The sequence below is a fragment of the Castor canadensis genome, chromosome 1 (genome assembly GCF_047511655.1).
Source record: "Castor canadensis chromosome 1, mCasCan1.hap1v2, whole genome shotgun sequence".
NCBI lineage: Eukaryota > Metazoa > Chordata > Mammalia > Rodentia > Castoridae > Castor > Castor canadensis.
In genome coordinates, this window is record NC_133386.1 from 153,089,158 (window position 1) to 153,109,567 (window position 20,410).

Below are 20,410 nucleotides of genomic sequence, written 5' to 3' on the forward strand. Positions count from 1 at the left end.
CAGGTAACTTTTTGATCAATTTAAATTTAGTCATCAATATTTTTCCACTTTCTAATTGTTGTTTTGTACTACTCTCTAAGTAGTACATATTTATAATATCACTCTGCAACATTCAGACGCATATATTTTCTCTCTCTCATTCACTCCCTTTCCCTCCCTCTTCCTCCCTATTTCACTCCTTCTTTCCCTCTTCTTCCCTCCTTTCCTTCCCCTCTCCCATTCTCTCTCTCTTCCCACCTCTTCCTATCCCCACTTTTACCTCTCTTTCTCTTCTTGTCTCCCTTCCCCTCCTTTCCTCTGTCTCTGGATTGAACCCAGGGTCTTGTGCATACTAGGCAAGTGCCCTCCCACTTCAGCTATGCACCAACACCCACCCCCACCCCCAGCACCAGATGCCCATTCTCTCTAACTTAACACATAATTTTTGAAAGTCTTACTCATTTGGTGAATCGTAAGCCTAGTTAGTAGTGACACAATGGAAAAAGCAGTGGATTTGAGATCAAAAGGCCTGTGTTTGATTTCTGGTAGCCTACTTATTAGGTGTGTTACCTGAGATAAAGGCTTATTCCTCTGCACTTTAAGTATGTGCGTGTGTGTGTGTGTGTGTATAATTAATGATAAAAAGAGATAATACATGGAAAGATATTTGCCGTCTTTCTGTTACTATGACAAAATACAGGAAATGATCAACTTAAAAAGAGGAAAAGTTTATTTTGGCTTCCATTTCAGAGATTTCAGTCCATGATCAGTCAACATTGCTTTTGGGCCTGTGGCAAGGCAGCACATCATGGCAGGGAATATGCTGTCGAGTAAAGCTGCTTATCTCATGGCAACCAGAAAGTGAAAAGTGGAGGAATATTGGCATACCACAATCCCTTTAAAGGACATCCCTACAATGTCCTAAAACATCCCACGACTTAAAACTCCAACCACCTTCCAATACAGCCAAGCTGAGGACCAAGTCTCACATGAGCCTTTGGGGGCATTCCAGATTCAAACTGTAGCAGAAAAATTTCTACCATTTCATGTGGCACAAGAAACTCTTGAATCAAACATCATGTGAATAGAAATTTACTGTTCTAATCCACTCTCTGCTTTTATTCCTTCTTTTCATTTGCCTTGAGTATAGGTGTGTCAGAACAAGAATATATACAAATTACATGTGAAAATGGTTGTCCTAATTAAAATACAAACATGAAGTCTAGAATAACATAGCCTTTCAGGTTTTTTGGTATATCTTTTAGTTTTCTCTGTGGCTGTGAGGAAATAAAATGGGATGTTTTGGTTGTTGGTTGGAATTAAAGTATTTGATTACAAATTGTTGATACTATACTCATGCTATACTTAGACATGGATATATTTAAGTTCATAGATTTGTCTTTTTTATAATCATATTATAGATTATTAAGAGAAAATTTGAAATGATATGTAATCATCTCATTTAATATAGTGATAATCACTTTATAGCTCAAGGTTAAGTTTTCAAAATTGTCTATTTGAACATTGTTGTATGTCAAAACATAAAGTGTATTGAGTTTAATTTTTAAAAATCCATCTAAATGATGAAGTTTAACAACTAAGAATTTGCCTTCATATTTTTAACTCATATTTTTCTAGTTCAGGAACTGTTGGGGGACAAACCATAGCAGTGACTAAATGTATGCATTTGTCTCCTCTCCTACCTGATATCTCATTAAAATGTAGTAAAACATGAAGCTCATTGCAACATAAAGGAATAAATGAAGAGTATTATTATTAGATAAGAAATTTCATAAAATGTTTTGAAAATGAGAAACAGATATATGAATATGGACAGATAACACAAAAACATGTAGAGATAAGAACTACAGAATAGCTGGAAGCCCAGAGCAACTCCTGATGCCTTCTGCCTGTGCTTGCCCTTTTTTTGTAAACACACACACACACACACACACACACACACACACACACACACACACACACACACACACAAACACATACACATCTTTAAGCAGAGATACTGTAATTCTGCATTTACCTCCAGGCAGGCAGAAACTCATCTCTTAGATACTGAAGAAAACTGCAGAGAATAAGTTGTTTGAGTGGGTATTAGTATTCCAGAGTGAATTCTTCTCAATCTGGAAATTTAATAGCTGGTACCTAACTTGGTAACAGACCCTATCCACATTCACATAGTTCCTTCTCATCCAGTGACTCTGCAATAAAATAAACATAACAGCAGAGGAAAATTATACTTGCAAGCAGAATTCGTTTTGTATATCAACAGATAACCAAGCATCTCCAGACATAAGACATTAACCAGAAGTTTGGAAGGAAAGGGATAGGGTGAACAGAATAATTGATCAAATATGGGGACAGAAAAACATTTAAAAGCAGAGTACTCTCAGAATTTGAAGAATACTGAATTTCTAAAACAAGAATCAGAGACTAGGAAACAATGGAAAAGGAAACATTAATTTTAAGAAGGGGAAAGGGGAAAAAGGGAGAACTACGGAGGTGGTAAATCTACCTAAAATATATTGTAAGCACATATGTAAATGTCACAGTGTATACCCCTGTAAAACTATTATATTATATGCTAATAAAAATGTTTAAAAAGAAAAAGGAAACATTACAGAATATGTTGGAGCTCTTAGAAACTAAAATATTATTGTAAAAGTTTTAAATTCAATATAAGCATTGGAAATAAAAACATCCAGGTAGTCTCTCTCTTAAGATATAGACCAAAAAGGTAAGGAGATAGAAAAGATAGGACATATGGAGTCAGGTCATGATCTTATCTAGTAAGAGTTCTGGAAAGAGAGGGATCTTTGGGTTGAAGAAATTCGCTAAGAGCAAGGGAAGGTGAGTAGGGAAAAAAACTTTAAAACCCACACATTGTTCATCATGGTAAAATTTTAGAACACTAAAATTTTTTTAAGAGTTTTTTTAAGAGATCTTTTAAGAAATTAAAGAACAAAAATTCAAATGGCATCATACTTAAGCAATTGATGGTAGGTGATCCTGGAATAAATTTTTCAAAATTCTAAGGGAAATCATTCATCTATTTTTTCAAACAAATGTTTATTGGGCATATTATGGATCAAGTGGTATTTAGACATTGTTACTAAATAAAATAGGAAAAAATTTCACCCTCATGTATTTACATTCTAGTAAAGTAAGAAAAACAAATGTGTGTGTAAGAGAGAGAAAAAGAGAGGCAGAAAGAGAGAGAAAGAAAGAGAGAGACAAAGAGAGAGAGAAGGATTATGACATGAGTGCTAGGACCAAATTAAAATGAGAGATCAGATGTACTAAAGTAGGGATAATCATTTTCAATTTAGCATTCTAAGCTAAGTTACCATTGAGCATGACTACAAGATCAAAATAGATTCTCAACTATGCAGTGACTCAAACAAAATCATGTCCCATCCATCCTGAGAAACAGGATGTTTCAGCAAAACAAGAATAATATCTTAAGAAAAAAGAAGATACGCGATTACTAGGACCTTGTACTTGCTAGGTGGGCACTCTGCTATACCCCCAGCCCTTTTTTTTGCTTTAGTTGTTTTCTAAATAGGGTCTTGCGTTTTGCCCAGAGCCAGCCTTGGACTGCTATATTCCTACCTATGCCTTCTGCATAGCTGGGATCACAGCTGCATCCTAGTTTTATCTGTCCTTTCTCATTAGATAGCAAGCTTCATGAAAACAGAGATGGGTTTTTGTTTTTATCCCTTGCTTTTAGCATTACTTGGTGGGGAAGTGCCTTTGATTACTAAATATTTTTAATTGCATAATTTAAAAGGTGGAACAGACATTAGAATTTCTATACTCCAGGGATTCTGTATTCCAGAATCCTATAGTACATGAGAAGGCACCTGAGGGTTTGCCACTGGCATGACATAGAAAAAAAGTGATTAGTTGCACATCAGAAGTTTTGAACCAAAAGATTTGTGCTTTTACTTATTTCAGACTTATATCTTTCTCCCAGGCACTGGGTCAGGATGGGAATTCAGGATGTATCCTTCTCAGACATGCAGGTCTCTGACTTAGCCTATACAGTACTTCTGCTTCCTTTTCTTCAGCTACCACTACCATTAACTCCCTGCTGGCCACAGAACAGAAATGTGAATCTAAAGCTGCTTTAGATCCCTAATGATGTTTTTAGCAGACGCTTTATCTGAGATTTACTGATTGAAGTAGACCTCAAAATATCTCCTTTCTCTCACTTACTGGGAGGCAGCATGGTATCTGCAAAGATGATGAAATTTGGGGACAAATAGCCCTTTCACTTACTGGAAAGAAAAGTGTACCTTAATCGCTTTGCATTTCAGTTTACTCATTTATAAAATGATCACAACCTTTTTTCACAGATATTATAATACCTGGTAAAATACCTAGTATGGTAAATCCTTATTATATTCTTCTAACTTGCTCTTAACTCTGTTAATTATTAAAGTTTCATATCATTGAGATGCCTGTCTCATTTTTCTTTATTCCTTTTTAGGCAGTTTTGTACAATGACAGATCTGTTCTGGAAAATCATCATGCTGCATCAGCTTGGAATCTGTATCTTTCTCGCTCAGAATACAACTTTCTTCTTAATCTTGATCATGTGGAATTCAAGCGTTTTCGTTTTTTAGTCATTGAAGCAATCCTTGCCACAGATCTTAAAAAGCATTTTGATTTCCTTGCTGAATTTAATGCCAAGGTTTGTTATGCAAATTAGTGCCTGATTTCAAAAAGGGAAATGATTGTTGTCAGTGTTACTGATAAAAATTATTTTTAAATGTTAAATTAGAATTAATACTACACATGAAGAAAGAATAAAAATTTGATACAAAATAATATATACTTATATTTTAAAAATAAACTTTAAATTATGGTACCATGTCCTATCATACTATTGCTTATTATGTTTTCTTTTAACACAGACTTTTTTTTATTATGACTTCCTTTTACATAGCGATAAACCAGTTAATTGTGTCAAAAGACTTTATGGGCAGATTTGAGAAAGTCACACACAGTGCTAAATGAGACATTATAGAAAATCAAGAATGTGCTTCTAAAAAGCCAGTTATGCCTATCTTAACCACACCTGTTACACCTGCTTTGTATTAGTACTTCTTTCAACTGGATGACATGGAGGAGAAGGAGTACATACTCTTTCCCTTGAGAATAATTCACTCATTCAACAACTGTTTGTTGGAATTGCCCCTATGTGCAGTCATTGTGTTGGGGAAAAATGTGGAGAGAACAGGTCAAAATCTCTCCTCTCAAAGAACTGATATTCACTAGGGGACAGAGAATAGCTGCCCTAATGTGATAGTGGTTTTAATGGGAGTATGTTCTGTCCCTCAGACATTGAGGGTTAAAAAAGTTGAGAACCATTGCTCTAGATTCCTGAAAGAAGAATGCCCCTCTTTTAGCAGGCAGTAAGCTGCTGTTCCCTTGATGATTTTTGTGAACAAAAGGAAGCATTACCTTTAGGGTAGAGAAACTGGTAATGAAGTATTATCTTTAACCTCCTATATATGTTGTGATCATAATATTAATAAAATGCTTATAGAATCATTGAGAAATCATGTACCCTTGAAATTATTTCATAGTTGAATAGCTATATTCAGTTTTAGTTTTAGTTTTTGCTTACATTCTTAAGTAAAATTATTTATTAAATGACAGTATAATAAGCAATGGAGAGAAAAAAGGAAATGATTCACATTTAGTTACTTGGCATAGGTTTTTAACATGTCTTATTATTCTTTATAATGAAGGCAGAAATTTGATTCACAGTGACTTTGTTCTTCAATTTCATTCATACTCAAAGTTGAACCATGAAAAGCCACATAGCCCAATGGAATACCCATGGCAAATCAATAAGTTAATAACTGCTATGAAATAATGGAAGCATTACCTTTTTATCACTTATACATCCAAATTGAGGGATGTATGAAGAGTTTAAGTACATGAATATTTTTCAAAGTAATGATCTATTCCAAGGCAGCATTTAAATAAATCTTTCTACAACTTAGAAAGTAGGAACACAAATGGTAATTTGTTAATTTTAAACTCTCAACATCGATAATCATGAATAAAAACATATAGAACATGCAGAATAAATTTCTGTCTTCATGCCAGTCTCAAGCTTGAATTTATGACAAATGCATATCTCCATCATCACTTTTATTTTAATTTGCATTTTAAATGTAAGTCACCTTTTACAGGTAAAAGATTATCTAAACTGAATACTTTTGAACCTGTTCCTCAAAGATTGCTGATCTGGTTTTTTTCTTCCTTCTTCCTCCTTCCCTTCCCTCTCTTTCATGCTGGAATTACAGGTGTGTCCTATCACACCTGGCTTAAGGTTTTTGTTGTTGTTTTGGCAGTACTGGGGATTGAACTCGTGGCTTGTGCTTGTTATGCAAGTACCCTACCACTTGGGCCATGCCCCTCAGTTGATTTAAGTATTTTCTTTGGTGATGGTATACATGAATTTTCTTTGATAAAAGGGTTTGGCACAAAAACTCTATTACACAAAAGTTCAAAAGCTACAATCTGGCCATTGTGTTCATTTTTTATGAAAGGAAATTGAAGTCTTGAAGGGCATACTAAATTTGCCTAACTGATAATGATAATCCCATCTCTTTTAATAATGTTAATATTCATTTAGCATTTATTATAAAGGAAGAATTTTTCATTTATCCTCATAACACTATATGGCTAGATTGGTATTTTCTTATTTTATAGATGATGAAAGATTCAACTAGATGATGTAAATTTATTAGAATTACACACTGAATTAGCAAATCTTTCTGAGTCAAGATTTATTTAAAACCACTGAGATCAACTTTCTGAATATGTGTTCCTGTCTCTCACAGCTAGAGCCAATTGCTTCTTAGCTCCTTAAGTGTTCTTTTTTTGAGGTAATAGTCAAACTTTAATGATTTATTGATACACATGTATTTATTAATATACATAATATGCATATATACATATGAAGTATGGTACTCTGTGGTAATCACAAATATTGAAACCCATGGTTGGTTATGTTTCTAGAAAATTATGCTTCTGTTGAAACACAATTCTAGCAACACTTCAATGGGAGAAATGTAACCCGTGGAGGTCTATGTTATGGTATAAACTGATTAAAAGAAGACTTTACTGAAATTTCTTTCTGTCATTTGGATAGGGAAGAGTTTTAAGGTAAACTCTTGGTAAAAATAAACAACAAACAACAAATATTAGAAAACTCCTATGCTCTCAGAACCTAAAGAAATTCTGTTTTTCCAAAATAGGCCAATGATGTAAATAGTAATGGCATAGAATGGAATAATGAAAATGATCGCCTCTTAGTCTGCCAAGTGTGCATCAAATTAGCAGACATAAATGGCCCAGCAAAAGTTCGGGACTTGCATTTGAAATGGACAGAAGGGATCGTCAATGAATTTTATGAACAGGTAAGTTGGTAGATTGATGGGATTTTTAAGATCCGCCATATGAAGAAAGTTGGATAACTACATTAAGTGAAATTTGAGTTGCTTTGAAAAGGGTTAGGAAGTGTTGTATTTGCTCTGGTTTTTAGTGTTTTCTCAGGTCTACCTTTGTTGCCAAAATTTTAAATTAACAAAAAAGTAGCATATTGTCTATCTGGAATCAGTTGAGTGTACTCTTGAGTTTACATGTAAGGATGAAATATGATTCCAAGGTCCCCTTCAACCTGAAGAACTTATAACATAGAAAAGTTGATTTCCAGATCAGGGTTTTTAATTGAGTTCAGGGTTTGCTCAGAATATATTTAAAGACTATCAACCCATTTTCTTTTTTGTGTGTTTCTTATGTTGTTTTGTTTTTGATACAGAGTTTCACTTTGTTGATTAGGATGGGCTTGAACTCAGGATCTTCCTGCTTCAGCCACCCAAATTCTAAGATTACAGATGTGCACCACCTTGTCCAGATTTATCAACACATTTTCAACTCTTCTATAGAAAGACTAACTACCCCCTGCCCCCATAAAAACATCAACTGGGTGAAAGTTCCAGTGGAGAATAAAAAAATAGAGGACTAGAAATGAGTAAGAGTAGATGCTTAGTGGTTTTCAAGAATTCAGAGATACAAACATGCTCTTTTCTTCTTTCATATCTTTAAAAATCTTTGCTTTAAAATAGTTATGCCAGTTTGAAGAACCTCCACATTTTTTGTCTAAACTTGAGGCTCACCATAATGTAGAAGTGAAGCAATTTCTCCACAAGCCTCACATTTCATCATCTCTAATATATCAAATATACCTTCTTGGACTTGATTCCATGGGAAATCTTGTTGGCTCTAATAATCAGGAAAAATCAAGGTGTGTACCAAGTGAAGCTACTTTGTATCAGGGCTTTCTTACCATGAGCAGAAAATAGGAGTAATGAAATTGATCCTATCTAACCATGCATACTTACCTAATATATCTTGTCACCCCCAGATTGTATTATAAATGTGCATTGTCCATCATCTATCCTTGCAAGTTACAAAATACCATACTGTGTAAGCAATCATAGAAATAATATAGGCATTCCAATATTACTGTTGTTTTAATATCCTCTGATATATTTAAACTAAATTATGTGTAATTTGGGATAGTAAGTTGTTATATTTACCTGATTTGTAAGAATAAAACATACCATTTGTATATTCTTATTCTCATCCTCATTGAGAATTGAAGCCAGTTTTAGAGTTCTCTAGTAGATCTTCTGTTCACAAAAGAGGAATTTTTGTGAAGGAACATGTCAGCTTGATTTAGGAGGAGAGAAGGTTTGACAAGTTAGAAAATTAGAAGTTTCGTCTATGTGGTCCATGAATGAGAAGAGTCAAGGTAACAAAAAAGAGACTATATTCTGAAGAGAGAAGAGAGGAAGAGCTTCAGGAATCAAGAAATAGGGACAGGACAGCTAAAAAGCCTGGAGAAACAGAAAAGCAACCAAAAAAGTAGTAAACATTGTGCAACTCCACCCTCAGCTCCATGGATAGTGGGGAGGAAGGAATTGAAGACATACTTACAAAGTAAGTCAGGCTGCACTGACACTAGAATAGCAGACTTAGCCACCAAATACACCCATACTTCCCTCAAGCCACAAATGCAGAACAGGGATTTGGTGTGACAGTGACTACTCCTGTGCAGCAGGCTAGCATCAGAGAAAAAAGATATTATATTATTATATTAATAATATATAAGATATATTATATTATTATATTAATATATTATTATATTAATAATATATAAGATTATTATATTATATTCTTGGAGTACTATAACCAGGTACTATCTTGAGAGGGGGCCTATTATTTGAGACTGAGCAACACTGGGAACTGAAATGCAAAGAACAATCATGGTGCAGGGAGCCTAAGGACATCTTGTCACAATGTGTGGATAGGAGACAGCCATGAAGAGTGGTCATGGACCCAGGCAATGATAGCAGTGGTATGGTGGTTTTGAACCTCACCCTCCTTGACAAGGGGACAAGTCCATCATATGAGTATCACAGAACATGTGGGGTGCAGAGTGGGGTGCAGAGTGCTTGGCCTCCACTTCCCAGCTGTTTGGAATTTGACCAGGTAGCACTGAGACTTCTGAGCATAGGTGTGGAGGAACATAATTTCCCTGACTCCTGCCTCCCACAGGGGAGTTAACAGCTGGGCAGGGGCCAAAACACTGAGACTGACAGGTAGAGTGCCTAAATTGAGTTCCTCAGTTCTCCTGCAGTCCAGAGTTTAGTGCTCTGTTTGTTTTTTCTATGCACATACACACTCTTTAATGCATTCAGGGGACACCCCTAGTGTTGAACACTTGCTGTCCCTTGGGGCACAAACTATGGGGGACTATCAAGCAAATGAGAACCTGCCAAACCTACAAACTGCAAAACTCCTTGCAGCCAGAAGTGGCTTCCAGTACACAAAGAAGGGGAGCTTCTAAAATGAAAGCAGCCCTGAAGTAGACAGTTGGTCCTTGGCTGGCCCTGCCCTCAGCCCACATACAGCACTGGCCTGTACACTAGGAACTATAAGAGACTGCACCTAGTATTCTTCTCTCTGAGTAGTGGGGATTGGACCTGGTGTCCTGACCTTGTGAGTGAATGTTTGCCTATAGAGATATACTCCTAGGCCAATGGTGAGTAACTGTACCTTAACTTGGCCAATACACATTCCTGTCTAAACACTGAGAATGACCAATGAAATTAAAGAGGGCACAAATAAGTGCCTGAATAAAACAAACAGTTGAATGAAATAAGGAAGGCAATACAGGATGTAAAAGAAAAATTTAGTAAAGATATAGAAATCCTGAAAAAATAAAATTGAAAATCTGGATATGGAAAGCTCAATAAGAAAAAAATTGAGTTAAAGGCTTTGTCAATAGACTCAGGTAGAAGACAGAATATCAGGACTTGATGACAAGGTAGATGAATTAGAACATTCAGATAATGATAAGGAAAAAATAAGAGAGTATGAATGAAACGTACAAGAAATACTGGGCACCATTAAAAGACCAAACCTATAAATCATGTGCATAGAAGAAGAAAAGGTATAAGCTAAAGGCATAGAAAATGTATTCCATAAATTAATGGCAGAAATTTTCCAAATCTTAGGAAAGAGATGGACATCATGTGTAGAAGGCTTTTAGAACACTAAACAAACAAGACCAGAAAAGGACTTCTCCACTTGATATTATACTTAAAACATTGAGCTTACAGAGCAAGGAAATGATACTGAAAGCTGCGAGAAGCACCAAATCACATATAAAGGCAAACCCATCAGAATATAATAGCAGATTTTTCAACAGAAACTTTAAAAGCAAGGATGGCAAGGTATGATGTATTTCAAGCCCTAGATTACTGTGTCCAGCAAGGTTATACCCCATAATTGAAGGAGAAATACAAATCTTCCATGATAATTAAAAACTAAAGGAATTCATGACTACTAGCCAAAACTGCAAGAGATACTTTAAGGAATCCTACATACAGAAGAGGAAGATAAATACCACCATGGAAAAGAATAAATCTCAGTACTCTAGACAAGTAGATCAACGAATGAAATTTACAATATAGTCAAACATTTCAAGAACAATAAAATGACAGGAATTACTACATACCTTTCAATAATAACTTTGGTGAGGATGTAACAATTGTAAATGTATAGGCACTAAGTGTAGATCTACCAAATTTCATAAAGCAAACACTACTGGATGTACAGATAGACCCCTAACAAAATAATAATGTGTGACTTCAATACCCTAATCTCACAAATTGATAGGTTAGCAAGATTAAAAAAAATCAACAAGAAAATTTCAGAATTTAATGACACTAAGATCAAATGGATTTAACAGACATCTACAGAATATACTGGCCAACAGCCACAGAATACATAGTCTTCTCAACAACCCTTCAAATTTTCTCCCAAATAGATTATATTTTATAAAGCAAGCCTCAACCAATACAAGAAGAGCAAAATAACTTCCTGTATTTTATGTGACCCCAGTGGATTAAAACTAGAAATCAACAGCAAAAGAAACTACAAAAAACATATAAACACATGGAGTCTAAACATACACTTTTTTAAATTCATTTATTCACATGTGCATACATTGTTTCGGTCATTATTTTAAAGCATATAGATTTAATACTTACTAAACAAACTTGGAAAGACATGCCTGAGGTTTAATCCTGGCATCCTCTTTCTCGTTGTCAGTGTGACCTTGGGTAAGTTACTTCCCTGTGCCTCAGTATCTCATTGATAAAATATTCAAAATGATGATACTTATATGGTTGCTGAGATGATTAAATAATTTATGTAGAGTTTTTAGAATGGTTCCTGGGACATAGTATTCAATAATGTTAGCTAATATAATTCCAGGTGTCATTAATACAATATATTATTATTTCGGGCAGTTTCACTTAATCTTTTTTAGGTTTAAATATTGAAGAAAAATATCCTCTCATACTCTACCACGTGTGAAAATCAGTCATTTTTTTTCAGAACTGTTGAACTTCCTTCTTTTTGTAATGCCATTAAACTTCCTTTCTGTATGTATTCACAATTTTAATATTTCCCAACTGTTTCTTTATTATCCTATTATACTGTTTTTATACTCCTCTAGCAATTTAAGTGCCATGGGCTTAGAAAACCCAAACAATACATGCTAGGCAAGCCCTCTGTTACTTGAGCCATTTCCAGCTATTTTGTTATTTTATACTTTTCTTTTTGAGGTAGGGGGGTCTCTGCCCAGATGGCCTTGAACTAGCAATCTGGAATATCTGTGATAATAAGCATGCACCACTATACCCAGATCCAACAGTTTTCTTGTTGGCTGTTTGTTTTGATGTTGTTGGTTGGTTTTGATTTGTTTTAGGTTTTGGGTTATTGTGCAGTACTGGAGACTGAATACAGGGCCTCCTCCTAGGCAAACTTTACCACTGAGCTCCATCCCTAGCTCCAACCCAACTGTTTCTTGAAAAATATAAATAATTTTCTTCCTTATTGAACATAAAATCATAGAAGACTTTTAGCCATCAGACAGTTAATCACTGGAACGTTTTCTGGTTGTTTCCTTTAGGTTACATTTGCTCATCACAGATCAATACTGCTTGCCTGTGGAATTTGTACATTGTACGGAGTGATTTAATTCCAGGCACTTTAGACCCTAGGACTAAAATTTTAATAGTAACTTAAAAAAATCGCAAAAAGTTCACTGTTTCTAACCTGCTTTTTCCCCCATCTGATACCCCAAAGTTGTTTATGTTTTTTACATGTTTATGTGTATTTTATTTTACCAAAATTACTAACTTGCTTCCTCATTGTACCAGTTACTTTCCAAATTTTAGAAAGAAAATGTGGCACCCTGAGTTCAATCCCCAGTACCACTTAAAAAGGAAAAGAAAGAGAGAGAGAGAGAAAAAAGAAAAGGAAACATGGCCATGGTGTGATGGCACACACTTGTAGTCCCAGCACATGGGAGACTGAGGCAGGAGAATTGAGAGTTTGAGGACAGGCTGGGTACATGGAACTACGTCCTACACCACCCCCCCCCCAAAAAGAAAGAAAAAATATGAACAATTATTTTTAAATGGGTAAAACTATTTAAAGGTGTATATTTGTAAAGCCACTTCATGGTGTAACCAAATTACCAAGAAGTGAAAACTCAGTGGCTGGCAATATCCATTTTTGATCAGTTTCTCATTTTGTCCAAATTGTTAGCCCCCCCTTTTTTTTTTTGCCTGCAGCACCATGCACCATTTTTCCACACCTCTCCCTACCCCATCCCATCATCTACCTCCCACCCTCTAGCATCTCCTAAGGCTCAGCCCACCCGAAACTTCCCTCACCTCTGTAAACTTGTCCCAAGCCCTCTTCCCTTAGGATTACCCTCCTAAACCAGCCAGCGCCCATTCAAACTTGTTCTCTGCTCTGGTCTGCCCCCACTTCTCAAAACCCTCTAGTGAATGAAGAGTTCCTGCCTTGACCTCCCAAAAATTCATCCCTGTGACCTCTGCCTTTCATTGTTTGCTTGTCTCCTCTAAGACACCCACCTCCTACCTCATCCTGCATTTTCTCTTTAAGATAGCTGCTCCTGCTGGATGCTGGCTTATGCCTATAATCCCAGCTACTTGGGAGGCAGAGATCAGGAGTATCGTAGTTCAAAGCCAGCCTGAGCAAATAGTTTACAAGACCCTATTTCGAAAATACCCATCACAAAAAAGGGCTGATGGAGTGAGTCAAGGTGTAGACTCTGAGTTAAATCCTAGTACTGCAAAATACAACAATAACAAAAAAAAAAGGAAGCAAATTAAACCTACCCCATATACACCTTGGCCCAGGCCCTGTACCTGGTCTGTATTGTGAATATCAAGACAGGAAAAATTTAATAATAATTAAAAAAAAGTGTGATCTTTAAAAAAAATGTTAATAGTACCATCTAGGAAGTGCTCCACTTTGCACAATACTACATTTCATCCTCGTAGCAACCCTGTAGGATATATTACTCAAATTTTATACATAATGGCATCGGGTATACAGCTTGCCCAGTGCTACAAGTTGTAAGTGGAAAAAGCAAGCTTTGAAACCACATCTGTCTAATCTCCATTTTTGCTTTCTATATTCCTGTAAGCCACAATGGGAGGGTATCAGAGGGCAGGGAGCTGTGTCTCTGGGCCTCAATTCTCATCCATTGTAGCTCTACCTTTGTTTGTTTTTTATATATTAGTTTTTCTGATTTGGATTCATTAATTGATTTTGCTTTTAAAAGGGGATGTTGAAAAGCACTTGCACAATTCAGCCATGTATACTTGAGGTACAATTACAACAACAAAAATGTATCTATTATGCCTTTCTCTTTAGGAGAGAACCTATATTTGATCTTACCGAATTTTGCAAGTTACTAAGAAAATTGATAATGCTTGTTTTAAAAGCTGAATATGAATTATACTGTCTGATGTGGACAGATGTGAGATTACAATTTTGTTTAGGATATCTAAAATAGAGGAATTCTTATAGTTAAAATGATAGTGCAAGTTTTTCTTTTTTTATGGTGATGGGGTTGGAGCCCAATTCCTTACAAATAGTAGCATTTTATCATTGATTCACACTCTCAGCACCATGGAGCAATGTATTCTTAGATATTTCTTTGTTAAAATTATTTTGACATAAATTTTTTTTTAAAGCTTCAAGATCATTTTAGCAGCAAACCTCAGTGGTTGATTTTTAACAGTTAAAAATGTATTTTTTTAAATGCTCAGGGAGATGAAGAAGCAAATCTTGGCCTACCAATCAGTCCCTTTATGGATCGTTCTTCTCCTCAACTAGCAAAACTCCAAGAATCTTTTATCACCCACATTGTGGGTCCCCTGTGTAACTCCTACGATGCTGCTGGTTTGCTGCCGGGTCAGTGGCTAGAAGCGGAAGAGGATGATGATACTGAAAGTGGTGATGATGAAGATGGTGAAGAATTAGATACAGATCATGAAGAAATGGAAGACAATCTAAATCCTAGTAAGAACACAGGGAAACTGTAATTTATTTAATGTTATTAACTACAAATGCCCATTTAGTTTGCATTTAGATCTTTGTTTCTAGATAGAGATTCAGGAGTAATATCTTGGGTAACTACTGTCTAAATGTTCAGATTCAGTAGTCATGTTTTGAATAACTGCTGTGTGCTGGGTTTTGTGCTAGTACTGTCACACACAAGAATTCTTATTATTTAATCAAAGTAATATGTCTGGAAATGTTGTTCTCTAGCTAGTGCTTTTCAGCAAGCTCTACACATGACAGTGCTTGTACACATGACAGTGCTTGTACACATGACAGTGCTTGTACACATGACAGTGCTTGTACACATGACAGTGCTTGTACACATGACAGTGCTTGTACACATGACAGTGCTGCTGCCACATCTGAATACTTGGGAGATAGGTGGGTCCTAGCAGCTGGCCTCCTCAAACAATCCCATCCCAACCCTCAAGGCAGTTGAGGAGCACAAATTTCAAAGCAGCCTGCTAATCTGCCCTTCCTACAGACTTGGGAAGCATATCAAAATGGTGAGGTGAAAAGGAAAGCATACATTCCCTTGTTCTGGGGAGGAAAAATAAATTGTGTGGTACTATGAATTTGAGTTAAACTATAGTGATGTATTTTCTATAAAAGATGGTGAGTATAAATGGAAAATTTAAAAAAACATTTGTTGCCTTTACAGTTATAAATGAAATCAATTATTTACTGTCTATTTTAAAGTAAAATTTAAATAATACCTAGCTAGGTATTTTTTCTAAGTATGCTATAAATCATAAAAAGATACGATGACTACAAAGAAAGTGTCCCCTACCCACTTCACACACATGTGCCTTATATTTAGGATTATCATAGCTGAGAGTTATCCTATGCCATTACCATCTGAATGTCATTTTAAGAGGTTGACTGGCTTCTAAAAATTAATAATATTTATCAGGACATTGTTAATTGCATTTAATTCCTTTAGTACATAAAAAGCCCTCAAAACCTTGGTTTTTAACTTTGGATTATTATGATTTTCATCTGGTACGCCCCTCCTCCCACCCACCCTGTCTTCTTTATTCCTCTTCTCTATTTTATTTTTATCTGCAGCACTTTATACCATTTGATATATTCATATTTTTGTTTGCCTAGATCATTCTAGAAAGTGAGCTCCCATTGCACAGGGATTATTTTTAATTTACTGTAGACTTACGACCCTTATGCTTACATGACTACTTACAGTGGGCACTTAGCTATTTGTTCAATGAATGGTTGACTCATATTGCTATGATTAGAATATGGTTGTCTTAAATTTCACAGAACCACAAAGAAGGAAAGGCAGACGGCGAATATTTTGTCAGCTAATGCACCACCTCACTGAAAACCACAAGATATGGAAGGAAATCATAGAGGAAGAAGAAAAATGTAAAGCCGAGGGGAATAAACTGCAGGTGGAGAATACCTCCTTACCTCAAGCAGATGAGATTCAGGTCATTGAAGAAGCAGATGAAGAGGAAGAGCGACAGTTTGAATAAAAGAACAATGATACTAAAGAAGCCTGGAGGGCTGTGCCCAGAGCCAGAAATCATTACCTAAAGTTCACTGTGCTGACTTTCAACTGACCATTCGCCACATGGACAGGCCTTAATACTGTGAGAGGATCCTTGCCTTGTTGGCAGTTTCCCACTCCTAAGCACTTTCACACACGAACTAGAAAAGTATTCTCAGATTTAGGCTTCAGTTGACCCATGTTGCAAAGCCCTTCCTCAAAGCCTTCACGGTGTATAAATATTTTGTCATAATGCTGCTTTGCAGGCTAAATGAGCTCTTATTTTTCAGTGGGGTGGAGGGGGCTGTAACTAAAATCTCAAGTGACTTACTTCAGTTTCCAGAGTGGCCAGAACATTCTGCTTTTATGAAGACAAGATTCATAATTGTATTTCCAAATGTGTCCTTTGAATGTTTTGGAAAAAAGCCTATGCCTTTCCAAAAAGGAATCCATTGTGGCCTTTCTGAGGGATTTCTGCTCAATGCAATACACTGTTCTCCCAGCTAGGTTTATCCATGAAGGACTAAGTAACCTTTGTTATATTTAACAAAATCCAGGTGCATCAATTTCTGATGCTTTTTATTGTTGCATATTATCTACTTTGTGTTTTGTTTCTGCTCAGAATATTCAGGTTTGCCATGGATATTGGGAGTCAGAATTCTAGTCTTACTCTTATGTTTCATGGTTGAATTTTAAAGCTGTTTAAAAATGAAGGAATTTTATTCTTTAGTCAAAACTGTTCATATTTTTACTCTTGCTCAGGATTAGTATTTTTAAACATTTAGTTCTTATAAACACAGCATAGAATAAATAAAAGTTGTCCTAATATTGATGTTAACTTTTTATGAAATGAGCATCACTGTTTCCTTAGATGAATTTGAGACTAATTAAAGCCAAGGAAAAGGAGATATCTGTCTTTTGCCTTAATGAAAAATCAAATGAAACTAATCCCTTCAAAGATAAAGAACAAAAGAAATGTGAGCTCACATTGAATAAATAATTGGGATATGTGGTTTTATTTAGGTCCGTATCTTAGTGACTATAAAACTGACATTTATCTTCATTAATTTCTTTCTGCCTCAAGACTATAAGAGAAAAATGTTCTATTCTACAGCCCAACTTCAATACCAATTTCTGAGATAAAGTAAATTATGGGAAGATTTATTTAATTTTTATATAAAAATCTAAGTAGTAGTATGGTAAATAATTTCACACAAAATCATATAAATAACTACAATATTAAGATGACTAAAGAAAATGGACCATATTTATATTTATATACTTTTTTTTTCTTTTATTATTCAAAAGTGCATACAAGGCTTGGGTCATTTCTCCCCCCTGCTCCCACTATATTTATATACTTGTTAGGGTGGGGATATGTACCCTAGTTGTGGAAAATATTCAAAGTTATAAAGAGTGGCCAAAATGATACCAAGATGGTAAAACTAATATTTTTCCATTATTCTTCAAGATCATATCATATTTTGGAGCCATGCAACTTTGTAAACAGTAAACCATTAATTTCCAAGGTAATTCCATTAAAGTGTGATATTAGCAGCTTCTTCCCTACCTAGAATATTTGGGTTTTCTGAAAGATATCAGTTAAAGCTCTCTTGAGCCAGGCATGTTGGTGCACACCTGTAATTCCAGTACTTTGGAGGTGGAGACAGGAGGATCAAAAGTTTGAGGCCAGCCTGGGCTACATAGTGAGACCCTGTCTCAGATATCCAAGTGGTCAGATGTATGTAGCTCAGTGTGTAGAACACTTGTGTAGTGTGAACAAGGCATGTTTGATCCCGAGGACTGCCAAAAAGAAAAAAATACTGAAGTGTTGGAATTTTTGGTCTTGCACAGTTACATAATATTTAATTAATCACTAAGCTTTATTTATTAAACATGGTTGCGTGCTGCTGAATTCCTTCCTGCCACTTTTGCTACCATTACCACATCTTTTGTAAATTGGTTCTACCATATATTACTGAGAAATAAAATTTTAATAATTTATTGAGCTTGCACTTATTATACACATATATCTTCTAGAATACATTTTGTATTCTACATAAATATAGTTCTGTTATTGCTCTTTCCTGCAGAAGAGAATATACATATGTATGTGTATAAATTCATACATGTGCATACATGTGTAAGAAACTCAGTCAAATTTCTATAGTATTAAGTTTTGAATGGAGTTGTTTAGTATATTGTTTATTTCATTTTCTTAAAAGAAGCATTTTTAAAGAAGTATGTTTTTATTCCATTAAAAATAGAATAAAATAGATTGTTTTTATTCTATTAAATAATTTAGTCCTTAAATTATTTAATCCTTGCTTAATAGACATAAACCAAAATAACTAGCCTAAGACTCAGAAAATTATCCCTGCTAAAATTATTAATGAATGTGAGACTATGTTATATAGTACTATGTATACCATGATTTAAGGGATTTTTGTTTGTTTTGGTCTTGGGGGTAGAACTCAGGGCCTCATGCATGCCAGGCAAGCTTCTACCACTGACCTATTCCTCCAGTTCATATTTCAGGTTTTATTTGGGATTCTACTAAACCAGATTAATAATTTTTATTTTAATACCTTTTCATCATGAATTTGTTGTTGTTGAAAGTCACTAGTATCAGGAATATGTAGCACTATAAATATCTGTATACTTACACATTTTTCTCCATAAAAATCTATTGGTAAAGGTAGCATTTGAAAGCTAATTCTTTGTATTCTTGATAGTTACTTTGCTGGTGCTGAGTGGCTTTTTCTCTTTATTTTAACCTGGAGATTCTGGTACTGCTTAAGTAGACAGAAGTTTCTTCAATCTCATTAAATTGCATCATCACATAAAAACAAACTTTGCAAAAGAGATGACCAGAGCCAGCCATGGTTATCTTAGATGCCAGACCAATGAAAGCTCTAGAGGGTGTGTGGGATAGCAGTAGAGCAGAGAGAATAGCTTTCCAGAGGAAGGGGACTTTTAAGCTGGGAACTAAAGAATTAAGAGTTAAGTTGGATATGAAGGTAGTGAGAGAAAAACAGCACATATAGGGGCCAGAAGAGAAACCATCTCCATATTGGAGTAGCTAAAATAAATTTATGGCAGCTGAAATATAGCATACAAGAAGAAAGAGTGATTAATGAAAAGAGAGTATGGTTAATGAAGGCCATTGTAAAGCACGACATGCCACTTAAGCTTTACTCCTAAGGAAATAGGACACAGAATTTTAATACAGAAGAGTGGCATGATTAGACTTATATTTTATGAGGACTTTATGAGGATCATGCAAATAGCACTCTGTTTAATAGTTTCAGTTGTTAAACAAAAATTATGAGAAGCCCTGCCCTACACCTCAACAGACTAGAACAAGTGAAACTAGAATCACTAATGCTAAATGCAACATAATCAAAATGAAACTAAATAAGTAAGTAGTTCCTCAACATACTATTTTACCTAAAAACAAGATTCCAAGCTACCCGAGTTAACTGGTAAAAAAAAAACACATTTACCAATCAGTACTTTTTCTATTATTCTTTTGCCTTGTTCCCACTTAACAAAACCCACTATTCTGCCATTATCTGGTGGAAACTTACCTATTTTGTACAGTGGAGACTTCCCCAATTAATGAATCTCAGATAAAAAAAAAACCTATGAGATCTATAATTAAGTTTGTTGTAATTTTGTCTTTTGACAGTTCTAATTTTGATTCTTTGTCAAAATGGAAGAGCAAGAGTTAGGCACAGGGATATCTTGACAGTCTTGGCTAGGATAGATTATGGGATAACAGGGAAATGAATGGATTTGAGATTAAAGTTACAGAATTAATTGTCCTGGTGATTAACTAGATACAGTGGTAAGAAAGATGAC

General features: G+C 35.2%; 1 protein-coding gene and 1 pseudogene across 2 annotated transcripts in view; both read left to right on the forward strand.

The window, feature by feature from the left end:
* Pde3b (phosphodiesterase 3B) overlaps positions 1-17,450 on the forward strand; it is a 208,070-nt gene extending 190,620 nt beyond the window's left edge. The window contains exons 13-16 of one of the 2 annotated variants that reach the window (XM_020177984.2): positions 4,487-4,690; positions 7,275-7,436; positions 14,745-14,997; positions 16,318-17,450. In XM_020177984.2, the coding sequence (XP_020033573.1) occupies positions 4,487-4,690; positions 7,275-7,436; positions 14,745-14,997; positions 16,318-16,532 (834 nt within the window). In that variant the 3' untranslated portion in view covers positions 16,533-17,450. Of the gene's footprint in view, positions 1-4,486; positions 4,691-7,274; positions 7,437-7,837; positions 8,652-14,744; positions 14,998-16,317 lie in introns of those variants that run through there. The other variant, XM_074041958.1, reaches the window with a different exon arrangement.
* LOC141416709 (small nucleolar RNA SNORA51) lies at positions 13,745-13,865 on the forward strand (annotated as a pseudogene).
* Positions 17,451-20,410: the final 2,960 nt, after the last annotated feature.